The sequence below is a fragment of the Nicotiana attenuata genome, unplaced genomic scaffold (genome assembly GCF_001879085.1).
Source record: "Nicotiana attenuata strain UT unplaced genomic scaffold, NIATTr2, whole genome shotgun sequence".
Lineage (NCBI taxonomy): Eukaryota > Viridiplantae > Streptophyta > Magnoliopsida > Solanales > Solanaceae > Nicotiana > Nicotiana attenuata.
Genome location: NW_017671209.1, coordinates 276,080 through 287,625, shown reverse-complemented (window position 1 = coordinate 287,625; position 11,546 = coordinate 276,080). Strand labels below are relative to the sequence as shown.

At 40.3% G+C, this 11,546-nt stretch overlaps 1 protein-coding gene across 1 annotated transcript; it reads left to right on the top strand.

Annotated features, from left to right (window-relative positions):
* Window positions 1-2,390: 2,390 nt before the first annotated feature.
* On the top strand, window positions 2,391-6,792 carry LOC109206712. Its single transcript, XM_019369566.1, has 7 exons — window positions 2,391-2,461; window positions 5,459-5,594; window positions 5,761-5,816; window positions 6,007-6,121; window positions 6,185-6,385; window positions 6,510-6,560; window positions 6,655-6,792. Exons 1-7 carry the CDS (start codon window positions 2,391-2,393, stop codon window positions 6,790-6,792), a joined length of 768 nt encoding a protein of 255 aa, XP_019225111.1.
* The last annotated feature ends 4,754 nt before the right edge of the window (window positions 6,793-11,546 follow it).

Sequence of the window (11,546 nt, the reverse complement as noted above, 5' to 3'; positions counted from 1 at the left end):
TCGATCCGGGAAAGCCAATGAGTGGCCGATGCTTTGAGCCGAAAGGCAGTGAGTATGGGGAGCTTGGCGTACATCCCAGTTAGGGAGAGGCCATTTGCAGTTGATGTTCAGGCCTTGGCCAATCGGCTTGTGAGATTAGATATTTCGGAGCCCAGCCGGGTGTTAGCTTGTGTGGTTTCTCGGTCTTCCTTATATGATCGCATCAGAGAGCGCCAGTATGATGATCCGCGTTTGCTTGTCCTTAAGGACAGAGTTCAGCATGGCGATGCCAGAGATGTGACCATTGGTGATGATGGTGTGTTGAGGATGCAGGGCCGGATCTGTGTGCCCAATGTGGATGGGCTTAGAGAGTTGATTCTGGAGGTGGCCCATAGCTCGCGGTATTCTATTCATCCGGGTACCGCGAAGATGTATCAAGATTTGAGGCAGCACTACTGGTGGAGAAGAATGAAGAAAGATATTGTGGGATTTGTGGCTCGGTGTCTCAATTGTCAACAGGTGAAATATGAGCATCAGAGACCTGGTGGCTTGCTTCAGCAGATGGATATTCCTGAGTGGAAGTGGGAGAGGATTACTATGGACTTTGTTGTTGGACTTCCTTGGACATTGAAGAAATTTGATGCTATTTGGGTGATTGTTAATCGGCTGACCAAGTCCGCGCACTTCATTCCTGTGTGTACTACCTATTCCTCATAGCGGCTGGCAGGGATTTATATCCGGGAGATTGTTCGGTTGCATGGTGTTTCGGTTTCTATCATCTCAGATAGAGGTACTCAGTTTACTTCGCAGTTCTGGAGAGCTGTGCAGAGAGAGTTGGGTACTCAGGTGGAGTTGAGCACAACGTTTCACCCTCAGACGGACGGACAGTCCGAGCGTACCATTCAGATATTGGAGGACATGTTGCATGCTTGTGTCATTGATTTTGGAGGTTCATGGGATGAGTTTTTGCCACTTGCAGAGTTTGCCTACAACAACAGCTATCAGTCTAGCATTCATATGGCACCGTATGAGGCCTTGTATGGGAGACGATATAGATCTCCAGTTGGTTGGTTCGAGCCCGGTGAGGCTAGGCTATTGGGGACAGATTTGGTTCAGGATGCCTTAGAGAAGGTGAAGGTGATTCAGGAGAGACTTCGTACAGCGCAGTCGCGTCAGAAGAGTTATGCGGACCGGAAGGTTCGAGATGTGTCCTACATGGTTGGTGAAAAGGTCTTGCTAAAGGTTTCGCCCATGAAGGGTGTTATGAGATTTGGAAAGAAAGGGAAGTTGAGTCCGCGGTTCATTGGGCCTTTTGAGGTACTTAGGAGGATTGGGGAGGTGGCTTATATGCTTGCTTTGCCACCCAGCTTGTCGAGTGTGCACCCGGTGTTTCATGTTTCTATGCTCCGGAAGTATGTTGGGGACCCGTCTCATGATTTGGACTTCAGCACAGTTCAGTTGGATGGTGATTTGACCTTTGATGTGGAGCCAGTGGCTATTTTGGGTCGTCAGGTTCGAAAGTTGAGGTCGAAGGATATAGCTTCAGTGAAGGTGCAGCGGAGAGGTCGGCCCGTGGAGGAGGCTACCTGGGAGACCGAGCGGGAGATGCGCAACAGATATCCTCACCTATTTGAGGCTTCAGGTATGTTTCTTGACTCGCTCGAGGACGAGCGTTGTTTTAAGTTGGGGAGGATGTGACGACCCGACCCGTCGTCTCATGAGTTACCGCTCCGTTTCCCCCATTTTCTGCTTCTTTATGCTTCATTATCCGTGTCTTATGTGTTCGAGTTGGTTTGGAGTGGTTTTGGTAGGAAATGAGACACTTAGTCTCTTAAAGGAAGGCTTGGTTTGGAAAAGTCAACCGAATATTGACATATGTGTTAGAGGGCTCGGATGCAAATTCCGATGGTTCGGTTAGCTTCGGGAGGTGATTTGTGACTTAGGAGTGTGATCGGAAGTAGTTTTGGAGGTCCGGTGTGGAATTAGGCTTGAACTGGCGAAGTTAGTATTTTGGCGATTTCCGGTTGATAGGTGAGATTTTGATCCGAGGGTCGGAATGGAATTCCGTGAGTTGCTGTAGCTTTGTGATGTGATTTGGGATATGTGTGCAAAATTTCAGGTCATTCGGAGGTGATTTGATTGGGTTTTTGATCAAATGCGTGTTTCGGAAGTTTTAGAAGAACTTAGGCTTGAATTCGATGTAATTTGATGGTTTTGGTGTTATTTGAGGCGCTTCGATGATTGGAACAAGTTTGAATGAGGTTTTAGGAGGTGTTGGTGCTTTTGTTTGAGGTCCCGGGGGCCTCGGGGTGATTTCGGATGGCTAACGGGAAGGAAGTTGTGGAACTTGAGTGATTGCAGATTTCTTTGGTGCTTCTGGTGTTTTCGCACCTGCGGCTTGTGGACCGCAAATGCGGTGTCGCAGATGCGGAAGTAAAGGTGCAGATGCAGTTTTTAAGGAGAGTCAGGAACCGCAGATGCGGTATGGGGACCGCACCTGCGGAGTCGCAGATGCGACCATTTGACCGCAGAAGCGGTTTTGGGAGAGAAAGGTTGAGACCGCAGATGCGGTGGGGTGCCCGCACCTGCGGAGCCGCATATACAGCTGGTGGACTGATAGATAACCCGTTGGTGTAAAATTTTTTGAGATTCGAGAAGTGGGCCCGGGGCTCGGGTTTTGCTAATTTCGAGATTTTTGATATTTTTTCGATTGTTTTCGATTGGGTTTTGTTCCTTTAACATATTGTGACGTATTCGCTCTGGTTTTGGTCAGATTCGACGCGCGAGGAGGCCTGATTTGAGAGGCAAGGGCAAAGCGAGCTAGAGTTTTGGCCGGTTTGAGGTGAGTAATGAACGTAAATGATGTCCTGAGGGTTTGAAACCCCGGATTTGCACATCGTAGTGCTATATTGAGGTGAGACACGCACTTGATGATGAGCGCGGGGTCGTTTACTATTGGGGATTGGGACTTGGTCCGTCCCAAGTGATGTTCTTACCGCGTAATTGATTGAAGCTTACTTGATATCATCATTAATTGGACTAATTGTCATATTTGGGCTTCGTGCCAACCATTTGAACCCTTCGGGGATTGCTATCACTGGTTTTTTTTACTATTTGAACATATTACTTGAACTCGGTCCTATTGTTTAATGCTGTTTTACAATGCAGCCACTTTTACTCAGATTTGAAACTTAAATGAAATTTCTAATGATGTTTTGGGCTGAGGACTACTATTTTATTATGGCCCGAGGGGCTTATGTGATTTCTGGAGGGAGTATGGATCAGGCTGCGCGCCGCTGCAGTATTATATTGATTTTGATACCGGGCCGAGGGCCTAGCTGATGCCACGAGATGGCTTGATATTGCGCTTGGGCCGTAAGGGGCCCCTCCCGGAGTCTGCACACCCCCAGTGAGCGCCGTCGATGATAAATAAATGGATCGGGCTGCACGCCGCAGCGGGTACTAGAGAGTACCGTACTATGTGTTGCATTCCTTTATTTGGCTATCATTTATTTGCTTATCTGTTGTAAGTATTTCCATGTTTCTACTTCACTGGTTTATTGATTTCATACTACTTGGTTTAAACTGCCGTATCTTAGATTACAATGTGTTTATCCAGGATTTCTTATTCTCAGCCTTTATTTATGTTTATTACTCACTGGGTCGGAGTACTCACATTACTCCCTGCACCTTGCGTGCAGATCCAGGTGCACCTGAGGCTGAGTGAGGATTTTCTGTTGAGCAGCGCATATCTGGGAGCTTCGAGGTAGCTGCATGGCGTCCGCAGCCCTGATCTCTCCCTTCTATCCTTATTTTTATTTCGTATTCCCTTAGATTGACATGTATTAGGTTGATAAACCTGTATTAGAGGCTCAGACTTGTGACACCGGATCTTTTGGGCTATGTAGTAGTATTGTCATTTGAAATTCCGCACATTTAGCTCTTATTTCAGACTTCTATTATGTTGGTTTGGTAATTTAATTGTGTTAGCTAATAATGAACTGTATAATGAATTGGGTTAAGGTTGTTAACTGGTCGGGCTTGCCTAGCAGTGTGTTGGGCGCCATCACGACCGGGGTTGGGGTCGTGACACATTTAGCTATGGTAGGTATTCTTTTTAAGAAAGAATTAATTAAATATAAATATTTTGTATCTTACATCCATATTTTGTATCTTCCAAGAAAGATCATACGTTCAAATTTCTGCCAAAGATCCTTATAAATTGATTTACTACTATAATTCTTTTCTTACAAATCTTTATTTAAGCAACTTTTACTTAGGTTTGGCTTCTCTACATTGCTTAGGGTTTAGCTCTCACACAAACTTCGCCAAAGTATGGCTCCAAACTATAACTATATCAGCGAAATAGCAATGTCCAAAATGAGTTGGAATTTGAAAGTTCGTGTTGTTAGATTGTGGCACATTCCAGACCGCGAGAAACCAGAAAATTCTAATCATCGAATTAATTATTCAAGATGAAAAGGTGCATGCTCTTTTACATGTTATTATTTTTTTCGAGTTGTGATGTATTTTTTTCAACTTATGCGCCTTACTAACTTCTTTTCACATTTTTTGTTTTAGGGCGATCGAATTCATGCAACTATTGGAAGAGCTGTTATGCGTATTTTCAAAACAAAAATACATGAAATGGGATTGTATGTTATGAAAAACTTTGTGGTTGGACCAAACAATATGAAAATTAAGTCCAACAAACATAAATTGAAACTGACATTTTCTCATAGGACGAGTGTGGATGAAATTAGTGATCCACAATTTAGTTTGAATATTTTCAACTTTAAGCCTTTTCAGCATCTCACAAATCAAGTCGAGGTTGATGAGAATGAACTATTCGGTAATTGTTTTACCTTTCGCTATTTTTTGTTGAATGTTTTATCACCTTATTCATAATTACTATTTAAATGTGGCAGATGTCATAGGAGAAGTTATTGGTCATGGTAACGTAGAATCGTATAACCAAGGTGGTAAAACAAGTACCTTTATGAACTTGGAGCTCGAGGATCATGAGTACGTTTGCAACCATGAATTGAATTAGTTATAGAATCAATCACTATTATTTTCTCATTATTAATTTGTGCATTTTACATATAGAAGGAACAATATTTCAGCAACATTTTGGGGAGAATTTGTAGATGAAATCTTGCCCCACTTAGATGGATCACCCAATTAACGTGTCATAGTGGCTATGCAGCTAATAAAAGCTCACAAATTTCAATGTACTCGTAATATTAGATTTGAATTCTATTTGTGTGTGTGTGTGTTATTAAATTAAAATTAGTTTTATATATAGACAAATATTCTGTGCGTAATACTTGGCATTCCTCAAAGCTTTGGATTAATCCTGATCTTCCACAAGTTGCTGAATTTATATCCAGGTTTTTTATATATAATATAAAATTTATATATGTACTACATAATTTTTTAGCATATTTAGAACTAATACAAATTTGGATTAATGTAGATTAGGAAGTGGGCGTGAAGTTAACCTTGAGAGGTTTAGTCAAACAACTTCTCAACGTAGTTATTCTATTTCTGAAGAACTAGCTGCTGGGAACGTGGAAGTAAAAAGCATTGGAGAATTAATTGATTTTTTGCAGGTAAGTAAAATGTTCTTTAGATAAACTATGACTAACAAATATAGCTCTGTAAACAATTTTCTTTGCTTACTAAATATAATGAATGACATTAAATTTAGTTTTGGTTAGGTGCAGATTTTTTATTGGAAGTATATACGTAATATTAGTAATGGCTTTCTTTCTATAGGAAGGGCAAATCTGGATTGTTGCTACTGTAGTGAATTTAGAACTTGAAAGGGGATGGTCATATGTAGGGTGCAAAAAATGTTCGAAGAAAGTTGATAAAATTGGAAATAAGTTTTACTGCAAGAAATGTGAACGTGTTGATCATTCTGCTCTGAAAAGATTTGACCATAATTTATGCTAAATTAAAAAATATTAGAACATAAGTTTAAGTTAAAAAAATTTAACTTAAAGAAGCTATCAGATACAGGCTTCAGGTTCGAGTAATTGATGTCACTGGCTCTATTTCTTTGTTGCTTTGGGATCGTGAGGCGACAAAACTCATTGAAAAGTCTGCTGATACCTTGAAAGAAGATGTAGTAGAGGTATGTTATTTTATTTCGATTGTTTCATGGTTTTTAGCACTTCTAATACTAACATTGGTTTAGACATCTGGTGTTGCTTATGAGTGTTCTCATCCATTGGAGATTGATGCTATTCTGGATAGAAAATTCATGTTTAAACTGACGGTGAAACCTTCCAACATTGAGGAGAATGATGAAGTTTATACCGTCGTTAAGGTCAGCGACGATGAGGACCTTATACAAAAATATAGTTCGTCTTCAGAAGCAGAAGCATATGCCTTCACTGTATGTGATCTTCACTCAAATTCCTCATAATATATATATATATATATATATATATATTGACTTGTGAATTCAATGTTAAAACTTATTATTGTTTGTTAACTTTTTAACTATGACATCAATTTAGGATCCAGATTTCAATAATGAACAAGTCACAAGTGGAGATACGAGAGACAAGGTGATTAATGTAAAGAGCTTCTCATGAAATATTGAGAATGGTAAATGATTTTCTACTTTTGGTTATGTCAACCTTCATTGTTTTGCTTTTGTAGGATTCTAAAGCTGATAATGAGATGATCTCTCCTACACTGACCCCTGCCAAGAGAACTAGAGACAATGATGGACCAACCACTGTAGAAGTTGATGATGATGTGGGACAATTATCAAGCAACAGGGAAGAGAGTGATTAAAAAGGAGAAAAATCCATGAGTTGCTGCACAAGCATTAATTGAAATAACTTAGTTGAGTACTTAGACTTACTTTTCAGCCGTTAGCTTTGGCTATCAACCAAGTGATTCTTACCAATATTTGGTTATGTCGTTATTTTGAAGTAACTTTACTCTTTATGTTATTATTTTGAATTCATACTATAAGACTTAGCTCTTTGTTGCAAAAACGTCTTTCACCTTCTAATGAATACAGAAGATAGAAGATGTTATTTTTTTGATCAATATCTTCAATCTTGGTAATTATTAACTAATATGGGAAATGTGCTTCAATTTGATGAAACCAAATGTATTCCAAAAGGTTAGCTCATAGCGGACTCGAAATACCTGTTGAGTGTGGGAGCTGCATATGTATTATATAAGCTGTTGCACTAATTTATTTCCTTAGCTCTACACCCAACATTCTAGCTAATTGATCTAACAAAGTACCATTGCTCGAATCATCAATACTTGCACGCTCTTGGGCAGGTTTTGTGATATAAGACTCCATATTATCTGGATTGCCTGAACAAAGAAAAAGGACATGCATTCTTTAATAATGTGCAGTACGATTTCTCCATATAATTAATCATGGTAAGATATCCAGGCTAAACTTTGGATGAGAGGATTTAGAATGAGAAAGAAAAGGAGAACGTAAAGTTAGTATTTGAATAGTCATGTGTTTTGGAGTTTTGTGAATATAAGCCATATCTTGATTTATAATCTTTGTACTATAGACACAGAATTTTTTAAACTTTCAAATCTTGAGACTAGATCTGCATAATACAACTGTATATTACTTAAAAATTTAAATATTTGCAGCTCAAACATTACCATATAAGGAATAATATTATATGACTAAAAATATTCATAATTTCCTTCAAATTGAGAAAATCAAGGATGCATGAGAGCGCTGATCTAGAAATATATTTGGAAAGTGAATAATCATGCAACAATCAAGAAGCATATTATGAATATTATGAAAAGAATATTTTGATCACGATCCATTCAAATATAAATAGGACATGCATTAGTGCTAGGGAATCAAGAATATTTTGAGTTTTCACAATCTCACTTAGCGTATTTATGGATTTATGTTGATCATACTTACTATGTCATAGCTGTAGATAATTTAGATGTTTCTTATACACAAAGATGTAAGAAAAAAAGGCAAAATAAAACAGAGCTTCACAATCTCAAACTATAATGAATCGACACCCATTCAAAAAATGAAAAAAGAGTAAACAGAAAGGTCTTAACCCGAGTCTTCATCATAGCCTAGGGAGAGAGTACTAAATACCTTTCCCATTTGAAGAAACATTTTCCACAAGTTTATGTGGAGCTAATTAACAATAACTGGATTTATGAATTACATTTTTAGCAAAGTGTTCAGAAAAACTTGCAGCATGACCCAACTGATGTGAGAAAGAAAGGAGACTAAACTAAAGTGGTAAAACTAATATCAATACAATGATATCAAAAATCTTATTGGTAAGAAAACAAGACTGCTCCTTTTATCTACGCACTCTCCAGATTCTCTCTTTCTTTAATTGAACATTAAGAATATTTATTAAATATAAAAGAGATGGGGTGAAGTGTAACGACCCGATCGGTCGTTTTGAGCTTTTGCACTTTGATCGCCAGTTCTCGGGCACGACTTGCCCCGTGTAATGTATTGTGACTGATGAAGATCGTTGGTTTTGGTTTCAGGAAAAAAATCAGAATGAATTTGAAAGAATCAGTTTCAGTTGAAAGCTTTGAATTTGAAAGGTTTGACCAAGAGTTGACTTATTTGTATATGAGCTCGGATCGGAATTTTTATGATTTGGTTAGCTTCGTTAGGTGATTTATGACTTAGGAGTGTTATCGGAATTGGTTTTGGAGGTCCGGTGTAGAATTAGGCTTGAATTGGTGAAGTTAGTATTTTTGGCAAATTCCGGTTGATAGGTGAGATTTTGATCCGAGGGTCGGAATGGAATTCCGAGAGTTGCAGTAGTTTTGTTGTGTCATTTGGGATGTGTGTGTAAATTTTCAGGTCATTCAGACGTGATTTGATTGGTTTTTTTTTTATCAAAAGCGTATTTCGGGAGATTTTGGAAACTTAGGCTTGAATCCGATGTGATTTGGTAGATTTGAAATATAGGATTTGAGGGGTCATTTGAACTCCGATTTTGGTATTATTGATATGAATAGACTCGTGGGGAGATGAGGAACCTATTGATGCTAAAAATTCTGAGTTTCGAGAAGTGGGCCCGGGACTCGGGTTTTGGTAATTTCGGGGTTTGTGCCCGTTATTGATTGTTTTCGCTTGGGCTTTGTTCCCTTAGCATATTGTGATGATTCGTTCTGATTTTGGATAGATTCGACGCGTGTGGAGGCCGATTTGAGGGGCAAAGGCGTCGCGAGCTAGAGGTTTCGCCGGTTCGAGGTGAGTAATGATTGTAAATGATATTCTGAGGGTTTGAAACCCCGGATTGCACATCGTTGTGCTATATTGAGGTGACTTGCACGCCGGATAGCGAGCGTGGGTAGAGCACCGTTGGGGATTGTGACTTGGTCCGTCTCGATTGATGATTTTACCGTGTATTTGACTGAAACTTACTTGTTATCATCATGATTTGGGCTGATTGCCATAGTTGGGCTTCGTGCCAACTATTTGAACCCTTCGGGGATTATTATCACTGTTTCCTCTCTGTTTTGACTTATTACTTGAACTCAGTCATGCTGTTTTCCATTATTTTACAACTCAGCCATTTTTACTCAGCTTTGAGACTTAAACGAAATTTCTAAATGATGTTTTGGGCTGAGAACTGCTAATTTACAAATGCCCGAGGGGCTTGTGATGATTTTATCTGACTGAGTGAGGCCGAGGGCCTGTGTTGTGAGGATACTATGGGATCCGGCTGCGCGCCGCAGCAGTGTTATACTGGTACCGATATGAGGCCGAGGGCCTGGATTCGATGCCACGAGATGGCTTGATATTTGCGCTTGGGCCGTAAGGGGCCCCTCCCGGAGTCTGCACACCCCCAGTGAGCGCCGTCGATGAAATATATGGATCGGGCTGTACGCCGCAGTGATATATGGATCGGGCTGCACGCCGCAGCGGTTACTATATGATACTGATCTATGCGTTTACTTTGCTTCATTTGCCTGCCATTATTTGTTGTCTGTGTTACTTCACGTGGTATATACCCGATTGTCTGGCATTATCTATTGAGAGAGTGTTGTGCCCGAGGGGCGGATTTTTGTACTTATCTGCACTATTTGTATTGCATTCATTTGCATAACTGTTAAAAAAAGGCATTTCCAAAAGAGTCTTAAACTGAGCTAAGACGTTTTCTAAGATTTCACAGCTTCATTGTTTTTCTCAAAAGGTTTTACACTGCTCTATACAGCATGATGGTTTGCCTTACGTGATTTCTTATTGCTCAGTTATTATTTACCTTTATTACTCACTAAGTTGGAGTACTCACTTTACTCCCTGCACCTCGCGTGCAGATGCAGGTATTTGTTCCCCGGTAGCGGGTTCTGAGCTGATCGGAGGCTAAGTTATCAGAGTTTAGCAAGGTGACTGCCAGTGTTCGCAGCACCACATTTCTCCCTTTTGTTTATCTCTCCTATCTTGTATATTACGGGCCTTGTAGTCGTATTTATACTCTAATAGATGCTCGTGACTTATGACACCCCAGTTTGGGCTGTGTTTGGGTTGTATTCCGCGCTTAATAAAGAAATCTCTGTTTAGACTGTGGTTATTTAATTATGTTAAATCTGTGAATCAATATTTAACTATTCTGAAAAGGCGAAATAGGTTGGTTGGCTGGCCTTGTCTTCACGAGAGGCGCCATCACGACCGGATCGGGGTTTGGGTCGTGACAAGTTGGTATCAGAGCTTAGGTTCATAGGTCTCACGAGTCATGAGCAGGTCTAGTAGAGTCTCGCGGATCGGTACAGAGACGTCTGTATTTATCCTCGAGAGGCTGCAGAACCTTTAGGAAAACTTCACATTCTTGGAAATTCTTATCGTGTGTCCTTGATTCAGCTTGAAAAGTAACTCTTTGAAATTCCTTCCACGCGTTCGTATGCACGCATGAGCGCTCAGTATCAGATGTGCCTTGATGGCTTGTGATTCCCCCGATCGAGGGGCTAGATGTGATCTCTGTGAGTTTGATGTTGGGCCAGTCTAGAGGACTTGAGGCCGGATCTTTGCCTATGGCTTGAGCACCGAGGTGCTGATTTTGTGAGCAAGTGTTTTGAACTTATATGTTCGGTATTGTCCCTATTAGTGGAAGTGTCGGCTGGATAGCTATGTGATGAGTATGTTAGTACTACGAGATGTATCTACATGACTTGGAAGTGACGAGGGAGGTCTGCTGGATGATAGAAGAACTATTAGGTGCTGGAATTCCATCTTGATTCGAGATATAGCCCCGAGTTATGGGCGTATGAAGGATCATTTCATGTTTCCCAGTTGAGAGTGAAGTAAATTTCATGTTGCGGTATGAGTCCAGACTTAGGAATATCAAGTGACTGTGTAATGCTTGTGACGGTGGAAGGTATACAGAAATGTTAGTTGGAGGCAAAGCAGGTGGGTCATCTCCTGCGAAGTGTTCTAGGGTTGTGTGATCCTTATGTTGTCTATTAGAAGATCTCATTTGCGAGTGAAGAATATGTGTCGAAATCTAAATTGGGTCGCCTAGAGAGTGGGCTTAACTGNGTCTAAATAACATGAAAAGGAAAGA

Excerpts from the sequence above, each read along its gene's own strand:
- LOC109206712 (XM_019369566.1), top strand. The coding sequence starts at position 2,391 with ATGCGGTGTCGCAGATGCGGAAGTAAAGGTGCAGATGCAGTTTTTAAG. Across the intron at positions 6,386-6,509 it reads CAGAAGCATATGCCTTCACT|GATCCAGATTTCAATAATGA; the intron begins GTATGTGATCTT and ends ACATCAATTTAG. Across the intron at positions 6,561-6,654 it reads GTGGAGATACGAGAGACAAG|GATTCTAAAGCTGATAATGA; the intron begins GTGATTAATGTA and ends TTGCTTTTGTAG.